Raw genomic sequence first — 19,849 nt, 5'->3', positions numbered from 1 at the left:
AAGATACTAAAAATTATAATTTTTTCAAAAAAATTTCATGATCAAACGGCTACTTAATTTTTAAAAAAATGAAAAAAATTAAATTAATCCTATTTTAATTTTATCTATTAACAAGAAATTTGAAACAAACATTTTAAAAGTAATATGATATGATAATTACAACACAGAGTACTACAAAAAAAGGCGGTTGATGGATTTTAATGCACCTAATGTTAATATCTCAGTATTCACACACACACACAGTGTTCTTTGTTTACAGTGTAATTTCCTTTCATTAAATACAAGTAGGCTCATATTGCCAGCTATTGTCCCCACCCAACTAAGCAAAACCTCAGTTCATTCATGGCTAGCTGCCCCGCTCCCAATTCTTCACTCTCCCATCACCTACTATACTCTTCCCCTTCCCTCCACATTAATTTCTGACCTCTCTAACACTTGAAAACGTTTTGCTCTCTTTCTACTTTCTTGTTTTCTTCGGGTTTACACATTTGGGGGTTCAAAGGTTAGCAAGAATGAGAGGTGGGGTGTCTCAAAGTTTCAAGCTTTACCTTCTCCATGTGTTTCTACTGCTTCTTTGTAAGTATTCTTGCTTTGATTGCTTGGTTAATTTGCTTGTTTCTTGGATGATTTGTAGTTTATTGTAGTTATTATTGCTCAATTTTGCTAAAAATTTAGATGGATTTCTGTTAATTTGCTACTTTATGTGGATAACTGGGTTTAGTATAGTAAGAAAATGTTGTTACCTGGACCTTTCTGTTTTGTGCTGGTCTAGGGTTTGAGGTGATAGGTTGGAGGTTAAGTTTCTTTTTGTGTATTTTCATTTGATTGCTAATTTGCGATTTGTCACCAAATGAACAATGTATTTAGCTCCCTGGTTTATAACTTAAAGCAGCGACTTTTCTTTTATTAAGCTGATCAAATATGTTTAAGTGATGTACAACATGTATTTAGGCTATCGTACATAATTCTCATTAATTCTAGTCTTCTTCTTTACCAAACAAAGCCATAAGCGAGTCATGCACCTTCCAAACAAATACATTTAATCTTCTTAAGTCATGAATTAAGGAAAAAAAAATTCATGTACTTTAGATGAATTAAGTTTATGATCTCTTTTTTTTTTTCCTTTTCGTGACAAGTGAATTAAGTTTAAGTTGGTTGGACTCGGGTGCGGTTATCTGATATGAGTGCGGAGTTAGAGGTAAGGTCCTTCATGATCTAAATTTTAAGATTTGGGGGTATGGATCTAAGTAAGGATACAAGTGCAGGGATTTGACTAAAAATAGTCCAAATATCCGAACACAGACCTAAAATTTGTGATTAGCCATCTACGAATGTACATGTCTTCAAATCTATGCTAGTTTTTGTTTTGAGAATCCGTTGCATCTCTTCTTTGTATTTGAATCAGTTGGAGACTTGTGAATCACTACGATGTTATGAAAGGGATTTTTAAAATTAGGAATTTCAACCTCTACATTCCATGGGGAAAGCTATAAAGGATGGGAGCATATACTGTGGCTAAAACCCAATATTGAATGGTTTGACGGGTTAAATTTTGACAAAGTGAAATATGAGGCAGTTTCTACTGTGGGCAGTAAGATTTAACCAACTAAATGACTCAAGTGAAACATGAAGTTCTAGAGATACTGGTTTCTCTAGGTATACAACTTTTCTGAATCTTCGAGATCTCATTAGACATTGAGGATGTTAAGTCACATCAGTACTGTTTAGTTTGGTGACTATATTTTCTTGAGGCTCTAGTGGTTTCTTGTGGGCCACAATGATGCGTGTAGGTTTGATCCACATATTGTATATATGCCTGTAAGTGTTTTTAGTTGGCCATCTCCTAAAAGGAATCAATGCTATTTCTTATTTCTGATGAACTTTCTGATTGTCCAGACATCCAGGACTCCAGTTGCAGTTCAGTGAATTCTCTCAGGGGTTCTTTAAACATGGACAGAAAAGAGGACGTTCTGTTGCCTGAGATCTCCCCAACTGCTTCTCCTCAGCCCTTTCTCCCACTTCTGGCACCTTCTCCGTGGGCACCTTTCACAAACAGCACTTTACCAAAATTATCGGGTCTGGTTCAGTATTTAATTATAATAATCTCTTAGGCCTGAGCAAGACAAAATTTTTAAAAACATGGGCTACTTCAAATTTTAGAGAAATTTAGAGTTGAAAAACTAAATACAGCTCAGATAGATCTCGATTTGCTGTCAGCTCAGTCAGTGACTTTTCCTTTCATACTCTTCAGGACTCTGTACGCTGAAATTTGATGCTGTGGAAAGCATGATGGGTGTGACATCAATTGATTGTGTTGCTCCGTTTGCACAGTATCTGGCTAATGTCATGTGTTGCCCACAACTGGAAACAACTCTTGTTATTCTTATTGGGCAGTCTAGTAAATACACAAAGATGCTTGCTTTAAATAGCACACTTGCAACGCATTGCCTTTCAGATTTTCAGCAAATTCTGGTGAGCCAGGGTGCCAATGACACTTTACAGCACATATGCTCTCTCCATCCATCAAATCTTACAGAAGGTTCTTGCCCAGTCAAAGATGTTCGTGAGTTTGAAACAACAGTGGACTCATCTAGCCTACTTGCTGCCTGCAAGAAGATTGACCTTGTGAATGAATGCTGTGAGCAAACTTGTGAAAATGCAATATCAGAAGCTGCTAAAAAACTTGCACTAAAAGCATATGATCTTCTGAGCATGGAAGGTGCTGAGGTGCTGTCTGACCATTCGACCAGGGTTAACGATTGCAGAAGGATTGCACACCGTTGGCTGGCTAGTAAACTTGACCCTAGTGGTGCAAAAGATGTTCTTAGAGGACTATCTAATTGCAAAAATAATAAAGGTAAGGAATACATACAGGTCCTTTTTATTATGCTCAGTGCTTATTCATTGTTCATTATATATATTCGTAAGGTTTGACTTGATGATGTTAAAAGACCATGTGAGAAAGCATGTACTTGCGTTTGTATATGGACAACAAATTTTAAGTTTGAATGCCAATGTAAAGAGAGATACTTAAATTTTCTTATTCTTAAAATAGGAGATGGTAGTATGCAAGTAAATGTTCTTCCTAAGGTCCAAAAATTCACAAGAATGAATTAGCTATTACACAAGATAGGGTAAGATTAGTAATGATAATGTCTAAGTAATGATTATGTCTAAAAGACAGTTCAAGTAGCTCACATAGAGGATATAACGAGGAGAAGGTATCTTCAGATGGTTTATCTATTTTCTAGTGACCTTATGACGCTTAAATGTGCTAACAGGGGAATAGGCTCGTGTGTGGTAGAGATAATTTAAGTTAAAAAAAGGGTGTCTCCTTGAATAGCTTAAACTTTTAGTTGTGATGAACTGATGATCACACACTTCAACCTAGTATCGAAGTACTAGAGCAGACAGAGTTCCTTGGTTTGAGTCTCATCATCCCATTATTGAAAAAAGAATTTCCACGTGCTTGGACCATGAAAAAAATTCGGGCCGCACGTGAGGTGGTGTATCGAAAACATAATTAAGTAGTCACGTACTCACGTCTACTGGGTTGAGGTAAAGTTGATTGCTTGATTGGACATTGTTTTAAAAAGGGACTATGGTGGACATCTGTTTTTATCAATTTAGTTGGGAGTTTTTTCTAGGAAACTAACCTTCTAGGATGTCTATACTATGTAGTCTAGAATTGGTAGTCATAAATCAATGGCTTTACGCTTTCCTATTAATGACTAGATTCTTTTATCATTAATTTTCTTTCGTAATTAATGGTGAATAGTCCATTTCGGGCTCTAGGAGGGAGGGAGAGAGAGAGAGAGAAGGCCGCTGATTGTGTACTTCCTAGTCAAAAGTTCATTGCCCTTCATGCTGTTTGAAGGGGAAAAAATGGAGAAGTAAGGCAGATCTTTTCTTTCCTGTCATTTCTTACTTGGAATAGTTTCTAAGTTAGTTCTTAAGCTATTTTATTTTAATCCAAAACCAGTTTGGACAAGTACCTATTCGTTTAGTTAATATTTTCCTGTCCGTCAAGTGTCAGCCCACCCAAGCATATTTGTACTTATATGATTATCCTTGAGATCACTTGTTTTAGCTACTCATCTTACCAAAAGTTTTATGCACTCATGCTTGCTGAAGGAACTAGAATCTCTTATATTATTATTATTACTTTTTTTTTTTGGGGTGGGGGTGGGGTTTCATTTTCTATCTTGGGTATAATATAGTTATGAAATTAGCAATCTGTTTTCCTCCCCTTCAGTGTGCCCTCTGGTATTCCCTAATGCGAGCCATGTTGCAAAGGCTTGTGGACATGGGACGAACAACCAAACAGCATGCTGTAATACCATTGAGAGCTATGTGTCTCACTTACAAAGGCAGAGTTTTGTTACCAATTTGCAAGCTTTGGATTGCGCTGCTTCACTTGGAGTCAAGTTACAGAAAGCCAATGTGAGCAAAAATATATACAATCTTTGTCACATTACCCTCAAAGACTTTTCTGTGCAAGGTAAGTTATTATTTTAGTGCAGCTTTTTAATCATTTTGCTTCCTGCAAATCTACCAAACTAACTTGGAATTTCTATTTTGTCATATCCATCCTGTCTGGTTTTCTTCAAATGACTGCAATAGTCGCACCCGAAGGTAATTTACCTACTTGCGTATTTTTTAATTCATATACATGCCCTATGTTTGTGTCTGTCCTTTATCACTAGCATTTTTCGAAGCATCTGTTCCACCTTCTCTCTTTCTCCTCTAAGTGACTTTTGTTGAAGTATCAGAAATTCAATTTTGGACGTGGAAAGAAGTTGGTTAAGATACTCAATTACGTGACCATGGATTAAAAGTATATCTTTAGTTAATATTGCATTGGATGTATTATTAAACATCAATATATTTAATTAATCGGAAACAACATCTCTACTTTTTCGGAGGTAGCGGTATGGACTGCGTACATTTTTCCCTTCCCAGAGACCCCACTTTGTGGGAATACACTGGGTTTTTTGTTGTTGTTGTTGTAATGTATTGGTCATAGAAGGCAACTTTTAAGCCTAGATTACTCCACTGTGACTGCCTTTGTAAGGTTTGGAAATTACAATACTGTCGTTTTATGCCTGAGATAAGAAATCTACATTTTGTGTTGGAAAACATTTTTTTGGTCAAAGTACTACATGCTAAAAACCGTCAAGCTACTTCATGTTAATTTGCCTCCTCTGGATGAGGTTCCTTGTGTGTTATATATATGTAGTATTTTACCTATGTCACTTTCTTTGTGATAGTTTTAATTAATTATTTTTTTTGGCTCTTCTTGTGGGAGTAGTTTCTGGATGTCTTTTGCCCAGTCTTCCATCAGATGCTGTACTTGACCAAATCTCTGGGATCAGCTTTGTCTGTGATTTAAATGATAACATTCCAGCCCCTTGGCCATCTCTCTCTCAGTTACCAGTTTCGTCATGTAATAAAAGTATGTCTGATCTCTTGCTTCCGTAGTATGTCCAGTGACCAAAGTTTATCTTCTTACATAACCAAATGCTGATCGTTATTATGACTTTATGTTATTGCAGCTGTGAAAATTCCTGCACTTCCTGCGGCAGCATCTGGCCAGATCAGTAAGACTATCTACCTTTCACACTTACAGTTTCATAGCTATGCTGGTCTCTCTTTGTGCCTATATTTGTAATAAGTTTAAACTTCTCCAGGTTTGAACATGAGGGGTAAAAAATAAATTTGGAAGCTAAAATCGTTTTCAATTTCAGATCATATTTCTTGATAGAAACATTTATCATTATTTAAGTCCCTCACTGGTTGCAGAATGAGTTGTGGTCTCGTTATATGGTTTTGACAATCTTTTTATCATGAGCTAGCTTTGGGGTTAAGCTAGGTCAATGACCATATCTTGACATGGTATGAGAGCCGAACCCATCGTTCCTTATTGTTGTGTTTCTCAATGTTGGGGCTCTGTAATCCATGCTCTACTTGAGTCCTGATCATGTTGGAGAGTGTTAGATCCTAAATCGGTTGAGGGAATGAGTTGTGTCTTTTTATGGTCTTGGCCAATCCTTCCATCATGAATTGCTTTGGGGGATAAGAGAAGCGGTTTTATCAGACAAATAAGACTTCAAATGCCATCTTAAATTTTGCAAAAACGTGATAATTTATCTTTTGTTAAAGGTTGATGTACTTTTCATTGATACATTCTGTTAATTTGTCAGGTCTGAACAGCTTAAGCATCGGGTCTCATCTGCGTCTCTTGGCCTTGACGGTTCTTGGAAGCCTCTTTTATACTTGATGCTGCCACTCCTGCTTAATCAACCTGTATGGTGAGCAAATCTTATGAAATGATGATATATACTGAGTAACGAACCAGTTTAACTTATTAAGTGTGAAGGTTCTGATTTTCCTCAAGTCTAATGTGTACAAAAGCTGGAAAATTATGTTCCTGAGCAAGAAACCCACTCGGAGAAGATTCCAAGTTTGATTTTCCGACAATATTTATTCCTCATTCTTGCGTAATAAGAAAATTTTGTAACAGTACTTCAGGAGGAGATGGAATTCCCTGTAATTATTTCCACTTAGATAAACTTTGCCTTGTATAATATATCTGAAATTCGAAGTCCTGAGAAATTATTGCATCATTAACTAATGCATTAGGTAGGTCTGTATGAGTAAGACTCAAGGGGTTGGGATGCTTTTCTTTTGTTTCAAAGTTATGCATCAGAACTGTCTGATGCTTCAATACCAAAATTGTACTATTTATTTCTGTTCAGTAGACAAAAGGTATTGCAAAGTGCAGCACCTTCAACTGATAATGTGCTCTTTTATCAACTTCCTATTTACTTGTTCTCTTTTTATCAAAGTTGTATATACTTCCAATGTGTGATCTATTACACACTCTCTCTAGTTTATCTTGTTATAAAATATCAGTTATTACTACACCTAAGGGCGTGATCTAGTGGTTAATGACATAAGTAAAACATCATGAGGTCTCAGGTTTAATTTTCAGAGTTAGTCGAGGTGCGTGCAAGGTATACCCGACCCCAGAGTTGTAAAAACCATGTCTGTTTCCTACCATTTTCTTGAGGTTGCTGATTATGCCATCGTAGATATTTACCTGTATGTATTTTGCCTTTTTTATTAATGATCTAATTGTGTAAATATTCATTGAATTAAACATTTGCTAAAAAAAATATCCACTAATAATTGTGTTTATTATTTAATTTGGGAATTATAATTTTATAGCAGTTATTTTCTCCAGCAAGAAGGTCAATTTCTGTAGCATGTTACAGTTGATTATTGTGTGTCACATATTAAAACATAGAAAATGTTCTGATTTTTTTTTTTTTTAAAATCTCCATATTGCATCTATATATGTATGAGTGGGAGGTAGAAGGTAATTCTATGAATTACTGAGGTATGAGCAAATTGATCGAACATCACGGTTATAAAAAATAAGCTAACTTTTTAAGATTTATCAATAGAAGAATCTTAGTTTTACGAATTACAATAGAATAATAGTGCATGACCATCAGACCATCCTACTTCTACATCATAATAATGCTTGTTCATTATTAACTTGACACATATCTTGAAAAATAATAAATAATAAATATAATATTTTTATATTATCTTTTAATTATAATAAATTAAATATTTTAAAAAAAATATATCGAATTATAATATTTATTAGCAAGAATACAATTAGCACAAGTATTAATTTTTAAATAAAAAAATAATATTAAATATATATATATATGAACAAATAAAGATTGACGGGGTTAATAACAAATCAATCAGCACTCCCAAAAGATGCGCAATATGGTTCAGGAGTCAGGACAGAACAAATAAGTATAAATATAAAAAGCTGCGCTGCACAGTGCACCCTACTGATCTTATTCTTAGCTAAGTCATGACAATATTTCGATCCATAAAATATGAGACATAGAATTGGACTCTCTAAATTGTTTTAATACTACCCCACCATTACCAATCATCATGGCTGAGCTCATATTCTCTCTCTCCCTATATATATATATATATTCATATATATCCCTAGTTACCAAAAAAATAGACGGATACGAGTCAAATTATGGGGTACAAAACGTTACTATCACATCCTTTCTTTTATATATATAGAGAGAGATGAAAAGCAGCTAGTTTTAAAAATCAAAAGCCTGCAGCATATTAGGTTAATTTCGTCTGGGTGACAAATTAATGAGTTGGATGAAATTATTATCGTATTCTTTTGAAACAAAAAAAAGTGCCATTGCTTAGTTCAGAACTGTTGAATGTTGAATCGGAGAACCCAATTATTAACAGGTACTGTTCTACTATTTAATGTATCGTGTTGCTCTTTTTTCATTTAAAGTAATTCATATAGTCGATTTTTAAAATAAAATTATAGTTTTATCCCTTTGTGCTGCATAAATGGTGTTTTAATTTAATCCACTTTCAGGGGGAAATGCGCCTTGAATCATTGCTTTTATAGAATTTTTTCTACATTCATAATGATTTTGAGAATTTATTGCATTCATCTTTTCCTGTCAATATTCCCCTGATTACATTGAAGGAGAAGATAATCTATATATATATATATATATAATATTAAAAGTGTGAAGGTCTTTAGAAAAGTGATTTGAACTTTTTGCCCTTCGTTAAAAGATTTTTCTTTAGACAAAACTCCTAGAGTATTATATTTACTAGACTCCTAAAATATATGGGAATCCTAAAACATATAGTAGGAGAATTAATTAATATTTTCCTATCTACTAAACTTTCTAAAATATATAAAACTCCTAAAATATTGATTTGTGATATTAAATATTGATTATAATAAATATATTAAAAAATAAATAGAGAAGGTTTGACATTATAGATTGGTAACTTTTTTTTTTCATGACTATTAGTGCACGTTACTTCTCCCAAAAAAAAACTATTATCTGATTTGTGTTTGTACTTGACTTTTCCAAAAAAAAAAAAAAAAGAAACTTTTTTCGAATGTATAGGGTTTGATTATTATAAATCTACTCGCCCAGAGTTCTTATTGCTTAAAGTGACCAAAACTTTTTTTTTTCTTTTTTGTTTTTGTTTTTTCTTCTTTGAATTTGATCTTTTAATGCTTCTTTATTTTTCTTCTAAATTATTATTGTGTTTTTTTTTTTATCACTCAATTAGTTCTTGTAATATTTAATTAGAAAAATATTTCTGGGACTCTATTAAGAAAATACTTCTATAAATATTAAGATGGATGTACGTTAAATTAGAGAACAAAACGATTTGGCTATTGGGAGAATATGATTGATGCTCATCTAACTCGATTCGATTGCATGTCTAGATTGATGGATGATTGATTTTCTAACCCTCAACTTCTTCACTGTTTTTGTCAGCATAATAGAATTCAACATGTGTATGTCTATATATATATATATATATATATATATATATATATATGTCCTTTGTTTTCATTCAAAATCATTCTTTAGGGGCAAAATTTTCGCTCAGACAAAAAAGTAGTTGGATCAAAATTGAAGTTTTGTGATCACTATTACATTATTTTTTATAGTTGACAGGTCGTAGATGAATATCGGTTGACTTTGAAGAATTTCTTGTGTAAAAGTTAGGTTTAATTGTATTATTTTAATTTACAAATGCTAGATGAATGTCGGTAGTCTTTGAATTTTTTTTAGGTAAAAGTTAGGTTTAATTGTATTATCGTAATATCTCTATTAGTTTGTTATTTTGTGGTAGTTTACAGTTCGTAGATGAATCTCGATTGACTTTGAAAAATTTTTGTATGTAAAATTTAAGTTTAATTGTATTGTTTTGATATCACTTTTATCGTATTATTTTGTTGCATTTTACAGATGACAGATAAATATTGGTCGGCTTTGAGAAATTTTCTTATGTAAATGTTAGATTTAATTGTATTATTTTGATATCTCTATTATCATATTATTTTGTTATTGTTTACATGTCGAAGATAAGTGTCAGACGATTTTGAGAATTTTTTCGTGTGTAAAGATTAGATTTAGTTGTATTATTTTGATGTCTCTATCATTGTATTATTTTGTTGCAATTTACAATTGGTAGATGAATGTCGATCGACTTTTAAAATTTTTTTTGGTAAATATTAGGTTTAATAAATAAATTTTTCATCTTTACATACTCAAAAGTTATTAAATTTAATTATTATATTTATTTTTATTATTTAAATAAATATCTTATTTAGTGTAATATTTAAACTCATTAAAATAAGTTACACACGTAAGGCGCGAACACCTAAACTAGTATATTTTAAAATTTAAAAAGTATGATGGAATAATTTTATTACTTAGAATTGAAGTGATTAAGGGGAAAATATTAAGGTGGGGCAACTATTAGCATGGCATGATTGTCGTTATTCCTATTTGGTATATATGTCATCCGTCACATTCCCAGAGCAGCCAACGTGTCAAAAAATAATAAACTAGTTACTTTAGAAAATATTTTCAACCATGACTCGTACCTTTTTGACTTGAATGTAAAATTATTTTAATGTCTGTATGGTTATAATTCAGCAACATTCTGTTCTTTCAAATCTGAGCTTGGGGCTAGGAGTCTATTGAGATTGCTTAGGACTAACAGGTCACACGATAGGTGTCCTTCTATCCTTGGCCTATCGACTTGGCAGGCAAGCTACTTTGATTCGTCTTCGACTCAGAGAGAAAACATGGACAAGTGTTTTCAAGAAACTGGGCAAAGTGAACCTCTCTTAGAACCCAAAGAACCAACAGTGGTGTCTGTGGAACATGTAAGTTCTGAGCTTGAAGACATACTGTCTGACACAAGTTTATCTCATTTCCAGCGGCTTGGACGGGCCTCTGTAGTAGAATTTAGGAATCTCTTTTGCCTAGCAGCTCCAGCAATCATTGTTTATTTGCTCAACAATGTTACTTCTATGTCTACCCAAATATTCTGTGGCCATCTTGGTAATCTTGAACTTGCTGCTGCTTCACTTGGCAATGAAGGTATCCAACTCTTGGCTTATGGCGTCATGGTAATTTTTCTAACACCTACACTATTAAGATATGTGTCATAAATTTGTCTATTCTATTTCACATGGTACTAGTGCGACTTGCTACAAAACTGATGAATCGTTTTTCTTTTCTGGAATATGAGCAGAGCATTTTTGGATTGATCAAGTTTCGTATGGTCTTTGTTCCAATTTATGTGATATTGTTTAGATTCCGAGGGTTAAACCTCTTAATTTCAACCATAAATTCGTATATAGAATTTGTAAGGTTTTCTATATAAAATTTACTTCTTTGAAACTACTTAAGAAGTACCGTAAGTCAATACGGAAAAATCATGGCCGTGAGTCAAACTTGTTTGATTCTCGAAATCTGAAATGTGCCACATAAGTTGTTTTACTGATGAAATCGTAATGCTTGTAGAAGTTATGTGCTGATTGTCAACTTTATTGGAGCAGTTAGGGATGGGGAGTGCAGTGGAGACACTATGTGGGCAGGCATATGGAGCTCACAAGTATGACACGTTAGGAATATATCTTCAAAGATCAACAATTCTCCTTATGTTAACTGGACTACCGATCATGGTGGCTTACTTATTTTCAAAGCCAATTTTGATCTTATTAGGAGAATCAGAGAAAGTTGCATCAGCGGCTGCATTATTCGTCTACGGTCTAATTCCTCAAATATTTGCTTACGCTGCTAATTTCCCCATCCAAAAGTTCTTACAAGCTCAGAGCATTGTAAATCCTAGCGCGTATATAGCAGCAGCCACATTAGTCCTCCATCTTTTCCTAACATGGATTGTGCTTTATGTATTTAAGTGGGGGTTATTCGGAGGAGCCTTGGTACTAAGTATTTCATGGTGGATACTAGTCATTGCGCAATTTATGTACATATTGTGGAGCGATAAGTGTAAGCAAACATGGAACGGATTTACCTCGCAAGCTTTTTCTGGGCTGTGGGATTTTTTTAAGTTGTCAGCTGCTTCATCCGTGATGTTGTGCTTGGAGACGTGGTACTTTCAGATTTTGGTTTTAGTTGCTGGTTTGCTTCCAAATCCTGAAGTGGCATTAGACTCGCTAGCTGTTTGGTGAGCGAATATCTGTTTATAATTTAGTTAAACTTTGTGTTTTATGTTCCTGATCCTCTTGGGTTGATGATGGAGCTTGTTTGCAGTAATACAATTCTTGGGTGGGTATTCATGATATCTGTTGGGTTCAATGCGGCAGCAAGGTTAGCAATCTATTAATGAATTACTGTATAATCAGAGGCGGGTTTAGGATTTTTGCTTTATCAGTTCAACTTTAGAGAGTTTTAGCATTGAACCCATTATATAAAGTTATGATCAGCTCATACTTAGGAGTATTAGTTATTGCAAATTTCATTATGAGCACACTTGAAACTGTTTCATAGTGTAGTTAGTTAGTAAAGGCTTTCAAAAACGTAGTAAGGCCTCGATCTTCCTCCTCTGTGGTGTCCCAAGGGTGGTCAAGTGAACTCGTTAAATTTATAAAATCGGATTTTAAAATTGCGCAGTGTGAGGGTGAGCAATGAGTTGGGAGCAGGGCATCCGAAATCGGCCTCATTTTCAGTACTGGTGGTGACATTAAGCTCATTCGTGATTGCTGTAGTCATTGCCATAGTAGTAATGATCCTTCGTGACGTGATGAGTTATGCATTCACGGGAGGAGAAACAATTGCTAAAGCATCTTCAGAACTTGCACCACTCTTGGCTGCCTCTATAATTCTTAATGGCATTCAACCTGTTCTATCTGGTGAGTACTCTTCCATCTAACCTTTTCTGTTTTGGGGGCTAAATTTACCAATGTAAATTAATTTTAGTGCATTAGAGTCATTGAAGTATTTTTCGTAAAATTAAAGTTACTTCAACTTTATTTAAGTATTACAGAAATTACTAGAAAATCACTCGAGTGTTTGACTGATTATCGTAGAAAGACGGTAGATATTTTTGTGTTGCCAAAATGACCTCTCTTTTGAATCGCCTAATGAGTCTACGTAATGCTTAGGAAGAACTGAGTGATTTTTAAGTTATAAAAAGTAGTTTAGTGATTTTTGTAATATTCAGATAAATTGGGTGACTGTTTAGTTACATAAAATAGTTAAATGACTTAAGTGTAAAAACGTAAAAATTTGAGTGATCATCCATGATTTAGCTCTTCTTTTTTATATCTTAGGATTTCATGAAAGTCTAGCTGAATTGATATAAGTAATTGTTTGTAGAATGTGTATAACTAGATTCATTTTTATACGTTTAGGTTAAATGCTTCTTAGACTATTAATTGGAATATCTTTAACATTGTTCTTGGCATAATACCAGGACACTTGCATTATACTTTTGTTTGGCTAGTATATGCTAAACAGGGTTTTGGAAATTTGATTTGACAAGGACAACAAGACAAACATCATATATATTGAAGGCCCTACCCTATGTATTTTCAAAACACTATTTAGGACTAGACAGTGTAAGAGAGTGAGAAATAGATTTGGTTGGAATTTTTGAATTGGAAGGTGAAAAATGGAACCAAAATAGATGATGTTTTAAAAACAAGTATCAAATTATGTCATGTTTTTAAAGTGATACATAAATATGCTTAACTCACAAAAAATGTGAGTTATCCATTTTGTTTTAATATAAATCACAAAAAATATGAGTTATATGTTAAACAATAAAACCTTTCCCGATCTTCTATTAACATGCTATTTATGTTTACATAACTCACTTTTTTTGTGAGTTATATAACTCATCTTTTTGTGAGTTATGTTAAAACAAATGACTAACTCGCAAAAAAGTGAGCTATACATTTTTTGAATTCTATCAAATATATTCATTCATCCTTTATATAATGTTTTCAAATTCTTCTTCTTTATATTGAATTCTACTTCTTCAACTTCAATTCTTCTTTTTCAAGTTTGTTCAAACTCAATTTATCTTATCAAATCTTAAAGAGTGAATTCTGTGTTAAAGTTGTCCTTTTTTGGGATGAAAAAATTATTCACGAGGGAATACAATATATTATAGTATATCCCCCTAAGTCCATCGCGAAGTATCCAATTTCAATTGGTTATAGAGAATTTGTAGAATCATTTTTAGAAGAATGAAAATAAAAGTGATGATTTTGATTTATTTATAGTCGGACAGTATTCAAATTCCTTCTCATCACAAAGAATAATAAATTATGGAGAATGGATTATCAGTGCCGATGAGTCGTTGACTGAATTTCTCAGGGTCCCTTGTGACTATATGCTAGTCAAATAAAGCTTAACATTCTGCAAGTTTATGTTAAGAAGGAACGTAAAAATCGTCCTGTGCAGTCTCCAATACAGACAAATGTGCATACGCAATTTGATGGTCCAACAAGTGTTGTTAATGCTCATTTAACTTAGTATAATACTTTTTTTGATATGAATGCTCTCAAATGCATCATGTCGAGTAACATGCCAACACAATTCTCAATACCTGATTAAAACAAAATGGATCACTCACATTTTTTTGTGAGTTATGTTAAAACAAAATGCATAACTCACAAAAAATGAGTTATGCACTTTTCAAAAAGGTTAACTCACATTTTTTGTGAGTTATGTTAAAACAAAATGCATAACTCACAAAAAAATGTGAGTTATACACTTTTCAAAAAGGTTAACACCGTTTGTTGTTCCGCCGTTAAAGTTAAAGTGCATAACTCACAATTTTTGTGAGTTAAAGCATATTTATGTGTCACTTTAAAAACGTGACATATTTTGATACTTTAACTTCGTCTTAAACTTTTAAAATAATAAATAATTTAAGATACTTATTTTTAGAAATCACCACAAATATACTGATTTTAAATTCTGCTCCCGGCTTTAGAATTATCTTTCACTTAACAAAAAAAAAAAAATTGTGCCAAAAAGCCAGTCCAATGTATAACTAAATAGTTTTATGGATTCTTTTTTCTTTAAAAGGGAAAATTTTATATGTCCAAGCGACTGTTAAGTGATCTTTTCAATTTTATATGTTCCGTTTGGTATGAAAAAAAAAAGAAGAAGTTATAATGTATATGAATTATTTAGTTACAAAAGGGTGGTCGATCCACTTATTGCCTTGTAAGTTGAAAGTAGTTACTTTTGATACCACATTGATGTATGTTATATATCAATGATATAATTTTCCGTTTATCAGAAGAAAACATATTGGAGGAGATAAATGCATATTTTGATGTATGTAAAAATAGTATGGGCTAGCCACTTTTTCCAACCAGTATATAAACTGAAAAATTGTCAATGCAAATAAAATAGCTACAAATTAAAAATTAACCATTTTTATGGGAAATTTTGCTTGGCCTATGTTTGAAGGGGTGGCTGTTGGGTGTGGATGGCAAGGTTTTGTGGCATATGTTAACGTGGGATGTTACTACGTTGTTGGCATTCCATTGGGTGTTCTTCTTGGATTTTACTTCAAACTCGAAGCTAAGGTATATTACTTACCTCCCTCCTCGATCACTACTTTTCAATCATCCGATATTCGATATTCGCTAGCTACTTTGGTAAAATGCATGATTTGGAATATTAATGTGAGGTCAAATGGATAAAGGTCAATTGAGATTTTAGTTTCTACTGTTATAATTAAAACTAATTCGTTTAATTAATTTGGATAAATTAAATTTGTAGGGATTATGGCTGGGTATGTTTGGAGGAACAGCAATGCAAACTGTAATCTTAGTATGGGTAACTTTTAGAACCAATTGGAACGAAGAGGTACGTTTTCCTCCCTCTTGGTTAATTCTCGAATAATCATTTCATGACATTAAATATCATGGAATTGTAGTTGAATATAGAGATTTTTGCTTGAAGTTCAACCATTTATGTTCGAACTTTAGGCTGATGAAATATTGCGACTGAACTTCAGTCATATGAAATTCTTCAAACATCGGATGATTGAAGTTATTCCTAAATAGGTAGACACAAGAATTTAAAAATTGAATATAGGTTAAATAAGAGTAAATACATAAAGTACCCCTGATCTTGACCGATTTTTTAAAAAAGACATTTAAATTATATTTTCGACCTATTATCTTACGAATCTTACTTAAATCATTGCAAATACACTATTTTGACCCTACGTGTATACACGCGCCTATTGTGCTCGAAAGGCTCAAAATTGACTTTATTTACCAATTAAAAGCTGCCACGTGTAAATAATTTTATCTTCTTTTTTTTTTAAATCAATATTTATTTACTTTTAAAAAAATAATATTTACTTTTTATCCCATACTTCCCCCCGCCCCCACAACACCCCACCCACCCACACAAAACACCATTGTCTTCTTCAACACTTGCATATACTACTTCTCTTTTCCTCCATTAAAGCTATTTTTTTTTTTCAAATAATCATTTATCTATTTTTATTAAGAATCATAAAACTCCACTAAATAAAGTTTCAATCTCATGGTGATGGTGAGTGTGTCTCAATGGAGCTGCTGGACGGGGATGGAGCATCTCCAAAGAAAATTATTCTTTTGACAAGAAAATCAAAAGAATCAGAAAGTTTTAATCAAATCAACTAATAGATTACCAAAAAAACAACTTACTTATATTAGGTGTTTATGTCAACTAATATAATTTCATATGAATATAGAATATAAACAAGTGGTGGAGTTTTAATGGATCTTTAATGGATTAATGGAGCTGGACGGGGGTGGGGGTGGGGGTGCGGCGGAGATGTTGGATGGGGTGAGGGGTGGAGGAGAGATGCTGGATGGAATGGGAGGGGGGAGAGGGGGGTGGGATGTGGTGATAAATAAAATAAAAAGGAAAGTTTTATTCAAAAATATAAATAAAATATAAAATTAAATGTATTTAACACGTGACAGCATTTGATTGGCGTGCATCCACTTTTTTTCTTGTGACTGTAATTCAGCGAAAAATGGTGTATTTGTAATGATTTAAGTAAGATTCGTGAGGTAATAGGTCGGAAGTATAGTTTAGGTGTCTTCTTGAAAAAGTAGGCCGACATCGGGGGGACTTTATGTATTTACTCGTCAAATAACGATGTGTGAATAGGATACCCTATGCATGACATTTTTATGGACCCTCTCTCTTTGACAACGGGGAACTTTCTCGACTATTTACCTTCATCAAAGCTGGAAGCAAAGGTGAAAATTCCAATATATATAGATATATATAAAGGGGGCTTGCGTTTTGAGTTCCGTGAAACAGTAAAAACTAAAGAAAATGACATGAATTTGGATTAATCGAGGTTGTAGATACAAAATATCGAAAGGAAAAAAAAAAACTTAATGCTTTAGAACGTTTAGTAGTTTTCTGTTAAAATAAGCTTCATTTTATTTTCCTTCTCATGTTAAATTAGCTCCCTTTCTGTTTTGCAGGTGGAGAAAACGAAAAATCGATTAGTTAAGTGGCAAGATAGCAGTAAAAAGCCATTGTTGAATGAATCATGAGAACATGCATATTTGTCTAATTTTATCCCCTCTGATATTTTGCTTGTATGTAGCAGCCAGGCAAAATTGGCCAAAACATAAATGTATCAATTGACTTTGATAGGTGTGGGATCTTTGCATTCAATTCATATATGATGGTGAATCGGTAGGTAAACTCAGCCATTTATTAGGAGCTAGCATTGTCATTTATCTCAAGGGACCCAAGGGTCTTTTGGTACGTGTCACGCCCCTTTTTCGCTTAAGGAGATCGGGTCGAAGGATTTTTCAATTAAAGTGACGATATTGAATAGAAATTATTTTAATTACAGAGTCGCCACTTGAAATTGAGTTTTGGTGTTCTAAGTCACCTTTTTGAATCCCTAATCAAAAGGAAATGACTCTTTAATATGGTCTGCGAAAACAGAAGACCGGGTAAGGAATTCTATTGACTGAAGGGAACGTGTTAGGCACCCCTCGAGTCCCGTGGTTCTAGCACGATCGCTTTTATTGACTTATCTTGATTTAAACTAGTTTGATAAATTATGTTAAAGTCTAAATCCGCTCATTTTTATTATACTGAAAATGTCTATCTACACCTTTGATATCAAATAAATCGGGAAAAATTATTTTTTTTTAAAAAAAAGTTATTTGTCAAGGTGCATTATTGCATCCTTGAATCTTTAAAATGTCTCGGAAAGATGTGTATGCCGCATTCTTAATTGGAACAAATATTTAAAGGGTGTCTAAAATTTTTCTAAACCTTTAATAATAAATTAAAGCAAAATTCATTTAACATAATTAATTAAATTAATAAATAATTATTAAATTCTGTTAATAAAATAATAAAATATGCAAATCTACATATATTATAATAATAATTTTTCGTGAAAATAATCTTTTTAAATTAAATAAACTCAAATTATATATTATAAGATAAATCATACACGAAAATTCTCGAAATAAATAATAAATTTTATTAGTATCAAATTTATTCATACTTTATTTTTTACTAATTATTAAATGAAATAATTTTATATTATACACTAACATAGGGACATGGGTATTTATCCTAAAAGGAAACAACAATAAAAGAAATATAAAGAAATCTTCTCTTCACATACATTCAGTATTTCAATTTTTATTTTTACAACATTTATAGCAGCAATGGGGATCGCTGGACAAGGGAGAAGGAAGGAGATCGACGAGTCACCAGCAGATCTAGTGGTTTTCCGCCGGTTCAGGGGTGGTTACTGGTGGAATTACGCCAGTTTTGGGTTACATCGGTAAATAGGGACGGGAAAGGGGACGACGGCGGGGAAAACGGAGATGGAGACAGCGGCGACAGGGAGAGGGGAAATGGGAGCGGCGCCATCCAGATCTGGTAGTATCGCTGGGAAAAGGGAAAGGGGAAGGGGAGTGGGGCGTGGCTGATCGGTTTTTCGGCGACGGGATGGATATGTTTGGTTGCCGGGGAAATGGAAAAGGAGAAGAAAGGGGGTGGTCGGCGCATATATGGTGTTTGCCGATAGTTTTCCAGCGAAATTTAGCTGGAAAGCGAAACAACCTTCTCTCTGTTTTATTATTATTTTTTATTGGTTTCAAACTATTTGCATTTCTAATTACTGTAATGTGTTAGTGTGTGTTGTGTATGTTGCTAATGAAATGAAAAATTCTCCTTCTCTGTTTATACGTGTGTACAGATATATTCAGTATCATAATTACATAACATATAATGATAAAAATTTATCAATTATTCAATTACATATATTAAAAATGCAGAAAATTATTTGAACATTTTTATTTATACTTTTACACAATGAAATTTATATATAAATGATTTAGATTCGAATAAAAACCTGTAATTGATTCGAACAGAGTATTGAAGCAAGATATAATCATCAACCAGAAACTTGAACACAATCTCAATTTTCACTTCACACTTTCTCTTCTTTTTTTTTTTAAACTTATTCTGATATTATGGATGATGAAGTACGTAGAATCCTCTCTTATTTTTTTGGGGTTTTTCTCTCTGACTTCTTTTTACTCTTTGGTTTTCTTTCTGTCTAATGATGAATCTTTTATGTTATTCCGGGGGTGAGAGAGTCCCTTTTGTAGAAGGAATTTTAGGGGAAACGGTTATTTTTTAGGGGGAATCCTTCATCAACAATAAGGGGGGGAGGGGGGGAGGGGGGGATATTTAAAATTTAAATAAATTAATTAATTAATTTTTTAAAAATAAAAAATGATAATAATAATAAATAAAAATATTAATAATAATAAATAAAATAATTGTTAATTTTATATTTAACAAAACATAATAAGAATTTATAAATAGACAAAAATAACAATAATAAATAAAATAATAATTAATTTTATATTTAACAAAACATAATAACAAATTGTAAATAGACAAAA

General features: G+C 32.9%; 2 protein-coding genes across 3 annotated transcripts; both read left to right on the top strand.

Moving 5' to 3' along the window:
- The first annotated feature begins 238 nt into the window (after window positions 1–238).
- On the top strand, window positions 239–6,816 carry LOC107859580 (uncharacterized GPI-anchored protein At1g61900). Its single transcript, XM_016704631.2, has 8 exons — window positions 239–576; window positions 1,897–2,076; window positions 2,252–2,857; window positions 4,256–4,501; window positions 4,624–4,635; window positions 5,312–5,455; window positions 5,556–5,600; window positions 6,204–6,816. Exons 1-8 carry the CDS (start codon window positions 513–515, stop codon window positions 6,278–6,280), a joined length of 1,374 nt encoding a protein of 457 aa, XP_016560117.1. The 5' UTR covers window positions 239–512; the 3' UTR covers window positions 6,281–6,816.
- A 1,287-nt stretch (window positions 6,817–8,103) lies between these two features.
- Window positions 8,104–17,583, top strand: LOC107859579 (protein DETOXIFICATION 40). 2 transcript variants are annotated; one of them, XM_016704629.2, is made up of 8 exons: window positions 8,108–8,307; window positions 10,545–11,023; window positions 11,456–12,087; window positions 12,174–12,230; window positions 12,534–12,772; window positions 15,351–15,469; window positions 15,666–15,752; window positions 17,384–17,583. In XM_016704629.2, the coding sequence occupies exons 1-8, from the start codon at window positions 8,277–8,279 to the stop codon at window positions 17,453–17,455; spliced, it is 1,716 nt and encodes a 571-aa protein (XP_016560115.1). In that variant the 5' UTR covers window positions 8,108–8,276; the 3' UTR covers window positions 17,456–17,583. The 2 variants fall into 2 exon arrangements, with proteins under 2 accessions (XP_016560116.1, XP_016560115.1); XM_016704630.2 differs by lacking the exon at window positions 12,174–12,230 and having other exon boundaries at window positions 8,104–8,307.
- The last annotated feature ends 2,266 nt before the right edge of the window (window positions 17,584–19,849 follow it).

This window comes from Capsicum annuum, chromosome 2 (genome assembly GCF_002878395.1).
Source record: "Capsicum annuum cultivar UCD-10X-F1 chromosome 2, UCD10Xv1.1, whole genome shotgun sequence".
NCBI lineage: Eukaryota > Viridiplantae > Streptophyta > Magnoliopsida > Solanales > Solanaceae > Capsicum > Capsicum annuum.
The sequence above is the reverse complement of the archived record's forward strand: the minus strand, read 5'-3'. Positions and strand labels throughout refer to the sequence as shown.

Excerpts from the sequence above, each read along its gene's own strand:
- LOC107859579 (XM_016704629.2), top strand. The coding sequence starts at position 8,277 with ATGTTGAATCGGAGAACCCAATTATTAACAG. Across the intron at positions 12,088-12,173 it reads TTAGACTCGCTAGCTGTTTG|TAATACAATTCTTGGGTGGG; the intron begins GTGAGCGAATAT and ends GCTTGTTTGCAG. Across the intron at positions 15,753-17,383 it reads GAACCAATTGGAACGAAGAG|GTGGAGAAAACGAAAAATCG; the intron begins GTACGTTTTCCT and ends TCTGTTTTGCAG.
- LOC107859580 (XM_016704631.2), top strand. The coding sequence starts at position 513 with ATGAGAGGTGGGGTGTCTCAAAGTTTCAAGCTTTACCTTCTCCATGTG. Across the intron at positions 2,077-2,251 it reads CACTTTACCAAAATTATCGG|GACTCTGTACGCTGAAATTT; the intron begins GTCTGGTTCAGT and ends CATACTCTTCAG. Across the intron at positions 5,456-5,555 it reads AGTTTCGTCATGTAATAAAA|CTGTGAAAATTCCTGCACTT; the intron begins GTATGTCTGATC and ends ATGTTATTGCAG.